Raw genomic sequence first — 17,379 nt, 5'->3', positions numbered from 1 at the left:
AACTGTAGCTTTGATTGACCACATTCTGAACATGTTACAGAACCTTCTCATCCTCTCTGAAGATGAACAGTGATCCTTACCTCCAGAGACTCCATTTACTGACACTTAGTGTAACAGTGGATGCACTGATGATTCATGACGGAGTTAGATAGAAAAACCTAATACTTCGTGAGAATTCCCTGCCCTGCAATTCAAAATGTAGTCAATTGATTCCCTGAACTCCAACTAGAACCAAACCCAGGTTACTTACTTCACACAGGTATTACAGAAAAATGTTCAATTGCAACTCTCATTGAGTGTAAACTCCACTTCTCGCTTTTCACACTCCAAGGACTTCAGTGCTCAGCTCTCAATGATACTTATTCATTTACACAATAGTTGGTTTGTCAGAGGGGTGAAACACACTGCCAATCAGAGAGCAGCTACTCACACCTCCTATTTATGGCAAAGCCACATACACCATTTATTTATCCAATTAACCTAATGCCAGTTTAAACTAGCATTTAGTTAAAGGAATCAAGTAAACGAGCTTAAACACCTCTTAATACTAGTAATACTAATACAACAGCTAGAATTTAAACACAAGGTGCAGCAAAATAAATAAATGAAAATGTCATTGCTTCTGTTCTAATTATTCTCCTGAGACTAAACTCCATACAATTCATTGCAGCATCATACAATGGTTACAAAATAGGAAGAGGCCATTCAGACTTTCATGTCTGAGCCAGCTCTCTGTCGGAACAACTCAGCTAGTACCACTCCCCTGCCTTTTCCCCATAGCCCTGCATATTTTCATCTCCAGACAAATGAACCAAATGATCCAATTACCTTTTGAAAGCCACAATTGAATCTGCCATCACCACTCTCTCAGGCAGTGCATTCCAGATCCTAAACACATGTTGCATCAAAACATGTTTCCTCATGTCACCTCTCGTTCTTTTGTCGATCCCATTAAATCTGTGTCCTCTGGTTCTCGGCCCTTCCACCAATGGGAACACTTTCTCTCTATCAAATCTGTCCAGAATCCTCAGGATTTTGAACACCTCTATCAAAGCTCCTCTCAACCTTCTCTTCTCCAAGGAGAACAACCCCAGCTCCTCCAATCCACCCTCATAACTAAAGTCCCTTATCCCCAAAACCATTCTCATGAATCTTCTGTACCTTCTCAAAAACCATCACACCTTTCCTAAAGTACGATGCCCAGAATTGGACACAATACTCTAGTTGAGGCTGAACCAGTGTTTTATAAAGTTTCACCAAATGCTTTTGTACTCTATGTCTCTATTTATAACGCCCAGAATCCCCTACTCTTTATTAACTGCTATTGCAACCTGCCCTGCCACCTTCAATAATTTCTGCACAAATAGCCCCAGGTTCTTCGGCTCCTGCACCCCATTTAAAATTGTACCCCTTATCTTATATTGTCTCTGCTTGCACAAGTTACCCTGAATTGGAAGGAATTGATGGGGGAAAGAGAACGTCACGAGATTGCACCTGAGATAATCAGAGCAAAATGATGTTCAATACAGGGATAAAAGCAGAATACTGCGGATGCTGGAAATCTGAAATAAAAACAGAAAACGCTGGAAAAACTCGGCAGCTCTGAAGAAGAGTCATATGGACTCAAACCGTTAACTCTGTTTCTCTCTCCACAGATGCTGCCAGGCTTGCTGAGTTTTTCCAGCATTTTTGTTTTTATTTCAATACAAGGATGTTGTAAGTAACAAGCCCCACGTGGATAAGATACGACTTGCTGAGAGGGAAATCGAAAGATTGTCTCATCATTCACCCATAGCTAAAAAAAGACACACACTTATATAGCATCTTTCACGACCTCAGGTACAGCTTAAAGCACTTTACAGCCAAAGAAATACTTTTGAAGTACAGCCACTATCATAATGTAGAAAACATAACAGCCAATTTGTGTACAGAAAGCTCACACTATTGTCCTTTAGGGAAGGATATCTGCTGTCCTTATTTGGTCCGGCCTACATGTGAATCCAGACCAGAAGCAATGTGGTTGACTCTTAAATGGCCTCTGAAATGGCGTAGCAAGCCACTCAGTTGTATCAAACTGCTACAAAATCTCAAATAAGGAATGAAACTGGATGGGCCACCCAGCATCAACCTAGGCAAACTCAGCCCCGTCGACCTTGCGAAGACATCTGGGGGCTAGTGCCAAAAGTGGGAGAGCTGTCTCACAGACTAGTCAAGCAACAGCCTGACAAAGTTATCCCCACAGAATCATGTCTTACAGACAATGTCCCAGACATACACCCTGTGTATGTCCTGTCCCACCGGCAGGACAGACCCAGCAGAGGTGGCGGCACAGTGGTATACAGTCGGGAGGGAGTTGCCCTGGGAGTCCTCAACATCGACTCTGGACCCCATGAAGTCTCATGGCATCAGGTCGAACATGGGCAAGGAAACCTGCTGCTGATTACCACGTACCGCCCTCCCTCAGCTGATGAATCTGTGCTCCTCCATGTTGAACACCACTTGGAGGAAGCACTGAGGGTGGCAAGGGCACAGAATGTACTCTGAGTGGGGGGACTTCAATGTCCATCACCAAGAGCAGCTTGGTAGCACCACTACTGACCGAGCTGGCCGAGTCCTAAAGGACATAACTGCTAGACTGAGCCTGCGGCAGGTGGTGAGGGAACCAACAAGAGGGAAAAACAAACCTGATCTCATCCTCACCAACCTGCCTGCTGCAGATGCATCTGTCCATGACATTATCAGTAAGAGTGACCACTACACAGTCCTTGTGGGGATGAAGTCCTGCCTTCACATTGAGGATACCCTCCATTATGTTGTGTGGCACTACCACTGTGCTAAATGGAATACATTTCGAACACATCTAGTAACTCAAGACTGGGCATCCATGAGGTGCTGTGGGCCATCAGCAGCAGCAGAATTGTATTCGAACACAATCTGTAACCTCATGACCTGGCATATCACCCACTCTATCATTGCCATCAAGCCAGAGGATTAACCCTGGTTCAATGAAGAGTGTAGGAGGGCATGCTAGGAGCAGCACCAGGCATACCTAAAAATGAGGTGTCAACCTGATGAAGCTATAACACAGGACTACTTGAGTGCCAAACAGCATAAGCAGCAAGTGATAGACAGAGCTAAGTGATCCTACAACCAATGGATCAGATCTAAGCTCTGCAGTCCTGCCACATCCAGTCGTGAATGGTGGTGGAAAATTAAACACCTCACTGGAGGAGGAGGCTCCACAAATATCCCCATCCTCAATGATGGGGGAGCCCAGCACATCAGGGCAATGTTCAGCCAGAAGTGCCAAGTGGATGATCCATTTCAGCCTCCTCCGGAGGTCTCCAGCAACACAGATGCCAGTCTTCAGCCAACTCGATTCATTCCGCGTGATATCAAGAAGCGGCTGAAGGCACTGGATACTGCAAAGGCTCTGACAATATTCCGGCAACAGTACTGAAGACTTATGCTCCAGAACGTGCCCTAGCCAAGCTGTTCCAGTACAGCTACAACGCTGGTATCTACCCAGCTATGTGGAAAATTGCCCAGGTATGTCCTGTACACAAAAAGCAAGACAAATCCAACCTGGCCAATTACTGCCCCATCAGTCTACTCTCGATCATCAGTAAAGTAATGGAAGGGCTCATCAACAGTACTATCAAGCGGCACTTGCTTAGCAATAACCTGCTCACTGACAACCAGTTTGGGTTCCACCAGTGCCACTCAGCTCCTGACCTCATTACAGCCTTGGTTCAAACATGGACAATAGTGCTGAACTCTTGAGGTGAGGTGAGAGTGACTGCCCCTGACATCAAGGCAGCATTTGACCGAGTGTGGCATCAAGGAGCCCTAGCAAAACTGGAGTCAATGTGAATCAGGGGGAAAGCTCTCCGCTGGTTGGAATCATACCTAGCACAAAGGAAGATGGTTGTGGTTGTTGGAGGTCAGTCATCTCAGCTCCAGGTCATCACTGTAGGAGTTCCTCAGGGTAGTGTCCTCAGCCCAACCATCTTCAGATACTTCATCAATGACCTTCCTTCCATCATAAGGTCAGAAGTAGGGATGTTTGCTGATAATTGCATAATGTTCAGCACCATTTGCGACTCCTCAGATACTGAAGCAGTCCATGTCCATATGCAGCAAGACATGGACAATATCCAGGCTTGGGCTGACAAGTGACAAGTAACATTCGCACCACAAAAGTGCCAGGCAATGACCATCTCTAACAAGAGAGAATCTAACCATTATCCCTTGAAATTCAATGGCATTACCATCACTAAATCCCCCACTATCAACATCCTGGGGATTACCATTGGCCAGAAACTGAACTGGACTAGCCATATAAATACTGCGGCTACAAGAGCAGGTCAGAGGCTAGGAATTGTACGATGAGTAACCCACCTCCTGACTCCCCAAAGCCTGTCCACTATCTACAAGGCACAAGTCAGGAGTGTGGTGGAATACTCCTCACTTGCCTGGATGAGTGTAACTCCTACAACACTCAAGAAGCTCGGCACCTCCAGATCAAAGCAGCCCTGTTGGCAACCCATCCACAAACATTCACTCCCTCCACCACCGACACACAGTAGCAGCAGTGTGTACCATCTACAAGATGCACTGCAGGAACTCACAAAGACTCCTTCGACTGCACCTTCCAACCCACGACCACTACCATCTAGAAGGACAAGGGCAGCAGATACATGGGAACACCACCATCTGGAAGTTCCCCTCTAAGTCACTCACCATCCTGACTTGGAAATGTATCACCGTTCCTTCACTATCACTGGGTCAAAATCCTGGAACTCCCTTCCTAACAGCAGTGTGTGTGTACCTACACCACACCGACTGCAGTGGTTCAAGAAGGCAGCTCACCAACACCTTCTCAAAAGCAACTACAGATGGGCAATAAATACTGGCCCAGCCAGTGAAGCCCACATCCTATGAATGGATTTTTTTTTAAAACCACAAACACCAATGTTATAGGTGTTGGTTGAGATAAATATTGTTCAGGACATCAGGGAGGAGTCCTCTGCCCTTTTATTGAATCATGCCATGGGAATTTTTACATCCATGTGAGTGGGTAGAATGCACCTCAACTCCAATGTCTCATCCATAAGACAGAAACCTCCAATAACCAGCACTCCTCAGTACTGCACTGAAGCATCAGCCAAATTCATATGCTCAAATTTCTTCAAGAGTGGGACTTGGACTAAAAACCTCTGACTCAGAGGTGACAGTGAGCCTTGATCAGTACAGTAGAATCAAACTTTATATTGCAAGATGAGGAGTTTACAAAGGCTGGTTGTATTTAAAGTTGATAAGTCACCAGGATCGCAGGAGATGGTGATGTAGTGGTAATGTCACTGGGCTAGAAATCCAGAGGCCCAGGCTAAAATGCCCTGGGGGCAAGGGTTAAAATCCACCATGGCAGCTGATGGAATTTAAATTCAATTATAAATCTGGAATTATAAAGCTAGTCTCACTAACGGTGATCATGAAACCTTCATTGATTGTTGCAAAAATCTGTCTGGTTCACTAATGCTCATTTAGGGAAGGAAATCTGCCATCCTTACCTGGTGTGGCCTACATTTTAGTCCAGACCCAAAGCAATGTGGTTGACTCTTAACTGCCCTCTGAAATGGCCTAGCAAACACTCAGGGGCAATTAGCAATGGGCAACAAATGCTGGGCCTTGCCAGCGATGCCCATAAGAAAAGAAAAATAGATGCATCCAAAGATGCTGAGGAAAGTAAGGATGGAGGCACTGGCCATAATCTTCTAATCCTCCTTAGATACATGGGTGGTGCCAGAGAACTGGAGAATTACAAACGTAACGGCCTTGTTCAAAAAACAGTGTAAGGATAAACCCAGCAACTACAGGCCAGTCAGTTTAACAAGAGTGGTGAGGAGTTTTTAGAAACAATAATTCAAGACAAAATTAACAGTCACTTGAACAAACGTGGATTAATTGTGAAGATGGCGAAAGGCAAATCATGTTTAACTAACTTGCTTGAGTTTTTTGATGAGTTAGCAGAGACAGTTGATGAACCATATAGCTATGGCTTTTCAGAGTTAAAAACAATATTTGACAGGAGATCTAACAGAGCTATACAAAATTTAATCTCTGCAGGATACAAGAAGTAAACCTAGGCCGATTCTTTCAGATTGACCAAAGTGGCAGCATAAGGTTCAAGGTTGCGAGAGGAGGTTCCGGACAGACCTCAGGAAATTTTCTTGAACAGAGGGTGCTCCACAACTGGGACAGGTGACCAGGAAGGATGATGGAGATCAGGACACTGGACTAATCTAAGAAATGGCTCTCATGGGAATAAGGGAGGATTGGGACTCTGGAAGGTTGAGATCTAACAGATTCAAGAGGCTCCTTCATCTGAAACTATCGTCAGATTTTATGACATAAAAACAGAACATGCTGGAAAAACTCAGCAGGTCCGGAAGCATCTGTGGAGAGAGAAACAGAGTTAACGTTTCAAGTCCAAAGGACTCTTCTTCAGACCTAAAGAAATGTAGAAATGTGACGGATTTTATACTGTTTAAGAGGGGGTGGAGCAGGTGGAGCGAAATAGAAGGTCAGGGGTGGGTGGGAGCTCAGGAGAAACATGATAAAGATGTCATGGACACAAGACAAAGGGAGTGTTAATGGCAGTGTTAAAGACTAAAGAAGGTGCTGATAGTGGTATAAAGGCAAAATAGCAGAACGTGTTAACAGCAGAACAAGGGTCAGTGCTCTATGAAATCAAAACATAAAGACAAGTGACAGATGGCCCTGAGTGGGGGTGGGTTTGGGGAAAAAGGATAAAAAAAATATCTATCGCATCTGTTCCAATGATGAAAAGACTCACTGCCCAGTGGTGCGGGGAAGAGAGAACATGACTGAGTGTGTGGGGGAGTGAGCGAAGGAGTGTGGGGGAGCGAGTGAGGGAGTGTGGGGAGGTAAGTGAGTGAGTGTGGAGTAGAGAGTGAGGGAGTGTGGAGTGAGTGAGGGAATTGGGGGAGTGTGAAGGGGAGTGAGGGAGTGTGGGGAAGTGACTGAGGGAGTGTGGGGGAGTGAGTGAAGGAGTATGAGGGAGTGAGGGGGTGATTGTGGGGGAGTGAGTGAGGGAGCGTGGGGGAGTGAGTAAGGGAGCGTGGGAAATGTGTGTGTGTGTGTGTGTGTGTCTGGCTCACTCGCAGTTTCAGGATTCTCACTCACCTTCACCCCCACCTGCAGACACCAACACACAACTGCACCGCACACATGGTGGGTGAGGGTGAGTGAGCATCAAGAGATTGGCAGTGAGCCAGACAAACAGACCCTGTCTCACTCACAGTCTAATGATGACCTTTGTTAATTACTCTTTAATTATCAATTTATTGCTTTGACATCGCTTCATATTTGCTCAGCAGGTTGCTTCTTTTGTTTATATCTCAGCTTTATTTTGAAATTCACGTTTAATGTCGCGCCAAACCTTATCTCTCTGAAATTTTCTCATTGGCCCCTTGAGTGAGAAGAAAATGGAAACGTGGCCCCCCCAAAGTGAAAAAGTTGGACAAGCCTGATGTAGAACTTCAAAAGGACATGACAAATTGGTGGAATAGGTGGACACGTGGCAGATGCAGTTCAATGCAAAAAAGTATGAAGTGATTAATCTTGGTAGGAAAAACATGGAGTGACAATATAAAATAAAGGGTACATTCTAAAGGTGTTGCAGAATCAGAGGGACCTACGTTTATATGTACAAAAATAATTGAAGGTGGCAGGACAGGTTGAGAGAGCATACAGTATCCTAGGCTTTATTAACAGAGGCATAGGGTACAAAAGCAAGGTGGTTATGTTAAACTTACATAAAATACCAGTTCAGGCTCAACTGGAGTATTCCGTCCAGTTCTGGGCACCACACTTTAGGAAATATGTGGAGGCATTGGAGAAAGTGCAGAAAAGATTCACAGGAATGGTTCCTGAGTCACATAGATAGCTAGAGAAGTTGGGACATGGAGAAGAGAAAGTTGAGAGCAGATTTCATTGTGGTATTCAAAATAGTGAGGGGTGTGGACAGAGTAGATAGGGAGAAACTGTTCCCATTGGTGGAAGGATCAAGAACCAGAGGGAAAGGACTGAAGGTAATTGACAAAAGATAGAATGGCGACATGGGGAGAAACTTTTTCACACAGCGAGTGGTTAGGATCTGGAATATGCTTCCTGAAAGTGTGGTGGAGGCAGATTCAATCGAGGCTTTCAAGATTATCACAAACAAAAAACTACTGCGGATGCTGGAAATCCAAAACAAAAACAGAATTACCTGGAAAAACTCAGCAGGTCTGGCAGCATCGGTGGAGAAGAAAAGAGTCGACGTTTCGAGTCCTCACGACCCTTCAACAGAACTGAGTGTAGTTAGGAGAGGGGTGAAATATAAGCTGGTCTAAGGTGGGGGGCGGGGGGAGAGAGAGAAGTTGAGGGTGGGGTGGTTGTGGGGACAAGCAAGCAGTGATAGGAGCAGATAATCAAAAGATGTCATAGACAAAAGGATCAAAGAGGTGTTGAAGGTGGTGATATTATCTAAGAAAATGTGCTAATTAAGAATGGATGGCAGGACACTCAAGGTACAGCTCTAGTGGGGTGGGGTGGAAAGACTGACAAAGTACTGGTTGTAGATTTAAAAATAATGGAAATAGGTGGGAAAAGAAAAATCTATATAAATTATTGAAAAAAACAAAAGGGAGGGGTAAGAAATGGGGTGGGGATGGGGGGAGGGAGTTTAAGATCTAAAGTTGTTGAATTCAATATTCAGCCCGGAAGGCTGTAAAGTGCCTAGTCGGAAGATGAGGTGCTGTTCCTCCAGTTTGCGTTGGGCTTCACTGGAACAATGCAGCAAGCCAAGGACAGACATGTTGGCAAGAGAGCAGGGTGGAGTGTTAAAATGGCAAGCGACAGGGAGGTCTGGGTCATTCATTCATGAAGCTCAACGCAAACTGGAGGAACAGCACCTCATCTTCCGACTAGGCACTTTACAGCCTTCCGGGCTGAATATTGAATTCAACAACTTAAGATCTTGAACTCCCTCCTCCATCCCCACCCCCCTTCCGTTTCTTCCCCCTCCCTTTTGTTTTTTCCAATAATTTATATAGATTTTTCTTTTCCCACCTATTTCCATTATTTTTAAATCTATACCTTTTATGCCCTTTTAGTCTTATTTCACCCCACCCCCACTAGAGCTAGCTGTACCTTGCGTGTCCTGCCATCCATTCTTAATTAGCACATTCGTTTAGATAATATCACCACGTTCAACACCTCTTTGTTCTTTTGTCTATGACATCTTTTGATTATCTGCTCCTATCACTGCTCGCTTGTCCCTACAAACAACACCCCCCCACTTCTCTCCCCCCACCCCCCCACCTTAAACCAGCTTATATTTCACCCCTCTCCTATTTTTACTTAGTTCTGTTGAAGGGTCATGAGGACTTGAAACGTCAACTTTGTTCTTCTCCGCCGATGCTGCCAGACCTGCTGAGTTTTTCCAGGTATTTCTGTTTTTGTTTTGGATTTCCAGCATCCACAGTTTTTTGTTTTTATCCAGTGGAAACAAGCCCAGTCTGTCCAACCTTTCCTCATAAGACAACCCACTCATTCCAGGTATCAATCTAGTAAACCTCCTTGAACCGCCTCCAATGCATTTACATCCTTCCTTAAATCAAGAGACAAAAACTGCACACAATATTCGAGACTTGGTCTTGCCAATACCTTGTATAACTGAAGCATAACATCCTTACTTTTATGTTCAATCCCTCTTGTAATAAAGGATAGTATTCCATTAGCCTTTTTAATTACTTGCTGTACCTGCATACTAACTTTTTATAACTCATGCACTAGAACACCTAGATCCCTCTGCACCTCGGAATTCTGCAGCCATTCTCCGTTTAAGTAATAATCTGCTTTTTTATTCTTCCTGCCAAAGTGAACAACTTTACAATTTGCTACATTATACTCCATCTGCCGGATTTTTGCCCACTCACTCAACCTATCTATATCTGTCTGCAACCTCCTTATGTCCACTTCACAACATACTTTCCTCCTGGTCTTTGTGTCAATCTGCAAATTTAGATACCATACATTCACTCATCTAAGTTATTGGGCAATAAACGCTGACCTTGCCAATGATGCTCATGTCCCATGAAAGAATAAAGAAAAATTAAAACTTGAGAGATAAAGATGGGTTAATACACAACGAATAGCTCCCCTGCTCTTCTTCCTAACAGTGCTATGAGATCTTCTATACCCATCTGAGAGCACAGATGGGGCCTTGGCTTAATGTCTCAAATTACTCACCCAGTAATGTACTGTAGTGTCAGTCTAAGTTACAAGAGATGAAGGGCATGGCAATGGCAATACCAGGATTGATAAAGGTAATATTAATGATTTTCTTACAAAGACTCATGAACTGAACTGTGACAATGAATACAAATCTAACTTGCGATTTGAAGTTGGTCAGTGCCAGGGTCTCAGAACTATGTGATTAGCTTCAGTCCCACTCATCTTAGCTGCTGTTTGTAGTGGCTGGTTCCAGCAGATACCCACCCTACCAGGGAACAGACCTAGTAACAATCTCAAGGCCCTACTGCATCTTCAAGCACTGGCCAACTATACAGGTCACACAATCCCAGTCCAATGAAAGAAAGCGAGGTACTTTCTCTGTTGGTTGAAAAATTTCTGGTTCAGACACTGAGTTCCCATTCCTACTGAAAAACCTCTTCAAGGAACTGATCCTCTTGAGGTGGAATTGGTCAAATTCTTAGTTTCTTCCTCTCTTCCCTGACCTTTCGATGCTTTATACACCAATCTTCTTCCAGGTGGGCAGGAGGGTGAGCTCCTCTCCACCTTTAGGCACTTGGTAGAATCTATTGTGAGGTCTCCTATGTCTATTGTGTATCAGAAAAAGGAGGAGGCCATTCAGTCCCTCAAAACCACTCCACCATTCCATTAGATTCTGGCTAATTGGTACCTCAACACCACTTACCCATCTTAGCTCCATATCTCTTGGGAACCCTTACCCCCAAAAAATTATTTATTTTAATTTTTAAAATTTCAATTGTTAAGCATCAGCAGCGTTTTGCTCAGGGTTCCAGATTTCCACTGCCCTTTTTGTGAGGAAGTGCTTCTTGACTTGAAGGCTCTACACCCTTAGCCTGGGATCTACAAAGCTGATAAAGTATTTTCTCTCTGTTCTATAAAATCCTTGATCACCTTAAACTCCTCGTTAAAGCACCCCTAATCTTCTATAACACGGGAATGCAAGTCTTGTTCACGTAATCTGTCCTCATCATTTAGTTATCCAATGCTACACTGAGACAAACCATAGCTTTAGTTTTGGGTCACACAAACATCAGTCGCATGGTTACTGTGTATGCTATAAGCTACAGGGTACTTCTGAAACAGATTAGTTCATTCTCTTTTCTGTATTCTTACTCCATCCTTATTTTCTACCAGCATTGAACTCCCTAACCTCTTTAGATTAGAAAATTGCACTGAAGAGACTTGCTTCATCTTCCTTCTATTGACTCCCAAATCACTGCCTATGTTGGAGCTGGAAGGGGATTCGGGGGGTGGGTGGAGTAATAGTTGGTCTCTAATTGAAAAGCTGATTCTTGTAACTGATTTCTAAATCCATAAGATCTGCTTAAACTGCAGAAAAAAGTTCCACTAGCCTCACAGCTACTCAGTTAATGTTTTGCAGGAGACTAATATGCAATGATTTGTCCAATATTTCCTGCCAGACTCTGTCTCTCTCACTAGAATACAATCACATGGGTGCTGACTCCATCTATGTCTCAGCTTATCTGCTGCTGAAATTCTCCTTTCCAAAATCTACAAACAGGACTGTCCCGGTAAACCCATTGTTTCAGCCTATTCTTGCCCTCTTAAACTGATTTCTTCCTATCTTCACTCAATTTTCTCTCTCATTGTCCAGTCTCCTCTGTGACTTTTCTGACACCCTAGGTCATTTCAACAATTTCTTGGATGTGGAAAACTTCTTCAACCTTGTTTCTAATTTCCACCTTTCTCTAACCTTCACATCTCCACCTCCAACACTTCCCCTCCCTTCCTCAGCATCTCTGTCTCTATTTCTGGGGTTTGGCTGTCTACTAATATTTAATATAAGCCCACCGATTCCCCACAGTTACCTCACAGCCTGCTTCTTCTAAGGACTCTATTCCATTCTCCCAGTTTCCCCGTCACTCCTGTTCTGATGATGCTACCTTCCACAACAGCACTTCTGACATGTCTTCCTTTTTTCTCAACCGAGGACTCCCACTCACTGTGGTTGACAGGGCCCTCAACTGTGTCTAACCCATTTCCTGCCCTCACCCTTTCCCCTCCCTCCCAGAGCCACAATAGAGTTCCCCTTGTACTCACTGTCCATCCCACCAGCCTCCACATTTAACTTTTCATCCTCCAATATTACTGTTTTAGTATGATACCACCACCAAACACATCTTCCCCTCACCTCCCCAGTCAGCATTCCATACAGACCATTCTCTCCGTGACACCCTGGTACACTCCTCTATCACCTTCAACACCTCATCCCCTTCCCACAGCACCTTCCCATGCAGGAGATGTAATATCTGCCACTTTACTTCCTCTCTTCCCGTTGTCCAACGCCCCAAACAATTGCTCTCATGCCCACATTTCTGTCCTCGGCCTGCTACAATGCTCCAGTGAAGCCCAATGCAAGTTGGAGGAACAGCACCTCATCTTCCGATTCGGCATTTTGCAGCCTTCTAGACTCAACACTGAGCTCAACAACTTCAGACCATTAACTCTGTGCCCCCATTTTGATTTTTTTTTGCGCTATGTGCTGGTCTGAATCTTGTTTTTCATGTTTTTGCTTTCAAGCAGAGCTGTCCAATATTCTGCCATTCACACACACTCTGGACCAATACTTTGTTTCGTTATTACAACTATTACCCACTCCCTTTGCCTTTTGTTCCATGACATCTTTGTCATTTAATCTCTCCCACCCTTTACCCTATCCTAGATCTTCCCTTTTGTTCTTCTTCCCCTTGCTCCTCTCAACGGCATAAAACCCATCACATTTTGACTTTCCTTCACTTCTGAAGAAGAGTCAAATTTGACTCGAAACATTTACTCTTTCGCTCCACAGATGCTGCCAGACCTGCTGAGTGTTTCCAGTACATTTTTGTTTTTATTTCAGGTTTCCAGCATCTGCAGATCTTGCCTTTATTACCTCCAAGATATCTGCATTCCTCCAATTCTGGCCTCTTGAGCATGCCCAATTTTAAACTTTTCACCACTGATAGCTGTACCTTCAGTTGCCAGGGCCCTACACTCTGGGGTCCCTGAATCGCTATCCCTCTCTATCTCTCATTCCTTAAAACCTTCCTCTTTAGTCACTTTACGTGGCTCAGTGTCAAATTTTGTCTGAAAACAATCCTGTGAAGTGCTTTGAGACGTTTTAGTACACTAAGGGCATTCTATAAATGCGAGTTCTGTTGTTGTCTCTCACTAGAGTAATGGGTTCCACATGTCTCTCATGGGGTACCTCCCATGCACCCTGACTCTCAATGGGGTACAATTCCATGGGTGCTGACTCTCACTAGCATACAGGTTCAACAATGCTGTCCCTCGCTTGGATATAATTTCATGCATGTGAGCAACCTTTAGTGCTTCAGCCAAGGCTTCTTCAAGAGAGCTCTTCAAGCGTGAGGCTAAATAGTGAATGCTGGCATGCTGGTCTGCATCCAATTCTTACCCAATGCCCTCATATTCCAGTGGACCACCACTAGTCAGGTTCACAGGCTTAGACTCATTTTAGCCTTCTCAGGCCTGGTGACATGCAGCACCACAATTGCCCCAGTTGAGGACATGTGTGTATGTGTGTGTGTGTATATATGTGTGTGTGTGTACACGCGCGTGTGTGTGTATATGTGTGTGTGTACGCGTGTGTGTGTGTATATGTGTGTGTGTACGTGTGTGTGTACGCGTGTGTGTGTATATGTGTGTGTGTGTACGCGTGTGTGTGTACCCGCGTGTCTGTGTGTGTGTGTGTGTGTGTGTGTGTGTAAAATAAATTGGAGAAGTTGGGACTGTTTCCCTTGGAGACAAGAAGGCTCAGTGGAGATTTGATAGAGGTATTCAAAATCATGAGGGGTCTGGTCAGAGTAGATAGGGAGAACCTGTTCTCACTCATGAAAGGATCAAGAATGAGAGGGCACAGATTGGCAAAAGAAGCAAAAGCAATATGAAAAAAACTGTTTAATGGTAGAGGCAGGTTCGATTGAAGCATTCAAAAGGGAATCAGACTGTTATCTGAAAAGGAAGTGTGTGCAGGGATACAGGGAGAAGTGGGGGGGTGGGAATGGAATTAGGTGAGTTGCTCATTTGAAGAGCTGGTGCAGACATGATGAGCTGAATGGCCTCCTTCTAACCTGTAAGAATTCTGTGATTGTGTGTATTTGATGCTGCATGAGTGTGTTTGTGTATGAGTGTGTGTGTATGAGGGTGTGTGTGAAATTGAGTGTGGCACTGCGTGTATAAGTGTATGTAAGTGTGAGTGTGGGTGTGTATGGGAGTTTGAGTGTGACTGTGTATAAGTGTGTCATGTGTGTGTGCGCATGTGTGTAAGCATAAGTATGTATGTGTACATATAAGCAAAAGTGTGTGTGTCTCTGCGAGACTGTGTGTATAAGTCTGTGAGACTGTGTGTGTGAGTATTTGCATGTGATTATGTCTATGTATGAGTGTGTGTGTGTGTGACTGTGTGTATGAGTGTGGGTATGCGCGCATGTGAGAGTGGGTGTGTATGAGTATGAGTGAGTGAGTCAGTGTCAGTGTGTGTTTGTGTGCATGATTGTGTGTGTGGGTATAATGTGCATCTGAATGAGTGTGTGTGTGAGTGAGTGGGATGAGTGTGTGTGAGTTGAGTGTGTGAGTGAGGTGAGTGTGTGAGTGAGGTGAGCGCATGTGTGAGCGTGTGTGTGAATGAGCGCATATTCTTACCTCAGAGAGCAGCAGATCGATGATGTGGAAGACCATGCAGAGTGGGAATTTAACGGTGAAGAGTGTGAGGAACCACTGTGAAGCATACATGTGCGCCTCCAAGTTCAGATCTAAGAAGTGATTGTACAGTTCGGGCAGCTGTTCCTGCAAACATTAAACCAACAAACAGGGGCTTTACTCCAACACACACCTCTCAAAGTAACAGGCAGTCATTGTACAGCACAGAACAGCCCACACTGACTGCTTTTAACACAAACAAAGCAGGACTTCCAATTTTACCACTTAATATGGCACAAAGCAAAGAACCTGCTTTTTGCAATGGTGAAAGGGGGGATCTTTAAACAGTCATTGGTACACCATCATTGGAGTTTGCCTAGCTCCCATTCAGACTAAGTGGTGCAAGGGGTAGTTTCTTTTTCCAAAAGTATATTTCATCTGTAAAAGTACAGTACAAAACATTTCAACTTGAAAATTTCAAAAAGTACAATAAAATTTGATTTGTCTCTTAGGTGCCTCAATACAATTGCAATACTCTTGAGTTTTACAATATACATTCAATGTTCGGCATACAGTCCGAGGGGTTCAACAGTTTCCAGCCCCTTGGTACACTATGGCTGAGAGGCCTTAGACTGTGGCCTTTCCCCACTGAGCCTCTACAGCAGCTGCCCCAAGCATGTATGTAAGGGTATACTGTGAAAAGAAAAATGTCAGCCAATTATCCAAGTGAGAAGCCGGGATTTGGAGAACAGAAGATTAAGAGGAGATGTGATAGGGGCATTTAAAATCGTGAGGGACTTATGCAGGGCAGAAGGAGAGAAACTATTCCCATTGGTGGAAGGGTCAAGAAACAAATTTCAAGTGATTTGCAAAAGAACCAAAGGCAACATGAGGAAAAACATTTTCACACAGCAAGTGGTTAGGATCTGGAATGTGGTGAGAGTGTGGTGGAGGCAGATTCAATTACGGCTTTCTAAAGGGAATTGGATGAGGGAAAAAAATTCCCCTGAAGGGGAAGATAAATTGCAGGGCTACAGGGAAAAGGTGAGGGAGTGGGACAAGCTGAGTTGCGCTTGCAGAGAGCTGACACAGGCTGGACAGGTTAAATGAACTCCTTCTGTGCTGTAACCATTATATGATTGTATGGGTACAGAAGTGGGAAACGCTGGGGAGAGAAATGGAAGATCAGGGTTCCAACTGATGCAGTTCACTGCTGGACACTTCACTACATTCCTGTCTGTGTTTTGTTACACAAGCATTAACCCGTTTATTGTAAATGGATCAAATTAGCACAGATAAAGGGAATGCAGTACCATCCCATTAAACATTAACAAAGGAGGCTTCATCAATTGGAAATTTAACCAACACTAGTCTGCAATGAAGAGATTTTACTCAATCTGCAGGAACTACATTGGCTTCTGCATTTGTACAAAACTAACTTCCATAAATTAATAGTTATTTATTTGTTTTAAAAATGCGGCCACACAAGGGTTTTGTCAACTGGCTCTTTTTACACTTTCTTTTGAAAAGAATGACACAAAAATCTGCAGGGTTGTGACAGAATCTGTAACTATGATCGTGTGACAGGCATGGGCTGAAGCTTTCAGTTGGATGAATGATACTCTATCTAATTTACAATTTCACAATTTCAAGGCTTCATTTACCAGGCCTTCTCACCTGGATGGTTTTAGCAATAGAGTGGGCCATTTATCCAGGAGCAATCACTGTTTCAATAAATTAAGGAAATAAAAAGTTTAAAGGCCCAAATTTAATTCTATTTGAAGACGTTTTTTAAAACTCATTAGCTCAAATAATTGCAATAAATCCCACAGCTGTCTATCAATAGAGAAAGAAAGGAAATTGTACCCTTCCCGGTCCTGTGAATAACCCTCCAACGCTCTCTTTACTTGTTTCACTAGGTCCACATTGATTTATGTAAATTCAAATTCAGGCAGAGATTTAATTTCATATCAACAGCTACAGTCAGACTCCTTTTGGAAGTTAATAATTTGTACCTCCACCCCTGTGCTCTGGTTCTTGGTGAAGCATTCTAGAAATGGTGCCTGTCGTCAGTCTGACCTCTGAGTCATGAGTTCAAGCCCTACTCCAAAGACTTGTGTCATGATCTAGGCTGACAGTTCAACGTGGCACTGAGAGAGTGCTGCACTATCGCAGGTGCCGTCTTTCAGCAGAAATATTCAACCAAGACTCCATCTATCCACAGGCAGCCGTAAAAGGTCCCACAGCCAATGTTTCGAAGACGACTGGGGGAGCCCTCCTCAGTGTCCTGGCCAATGTTTATCCCTCAACCGACATTGGGAAAAACATTGCCACATTCACTGCACTTCAAAGTATTAATCGGTGTAAAGCGCA

General features: G+C 44.0%; 1 protein-coding gene across 3 annotated transcripts in view; it reads right to left on the bottom strand.

Moving 5' to 3' along the window:
• The window catches only part of LOC144672973 (rab GTPase-activating protein 1-like), a 442,218-nt gene that overhangs the window by 87,768 nt on the left and 337,071 nt on the right, over positions 1 to 17,379 (bottom strand). For all 3 annotated transcript variants that reach the window (XM_078534975.1, XM_078534977.1, XM_078534976.1), the window contains exon 17: positions 15,010 to 15,153. In XM_078534975.1, coding sequence (XP_078391101.1) covers positions 15,010 to 15,153 — 144 coding nt within the window. The remainder of the gene's footprint in view (positions 1 to 15,009; positions 15,154 to 17,379) is intronic.

Source organism: Cetorhinus maximus, unplaced genomic scaffold (assembly GCF_964194155.1).
Source record: "Cetorhinus maximus unplaced genomic scaffold, sCetMax3.hap1.1 HAP1_SCAFFOLD_182, whole genome shotgun sequence".
NCBI lineage: Eukaryota > Metazoa > Chordata > Chondrichthyes > Lamniformes > Cetorhinidae > Cetorhinus > Cetorhinus maximus.
The sequence above is the reverse complement of the archived record's forward strand: the minus strand, read 5'-3'. Positions and strand labels throughout refer to the sequence as shown.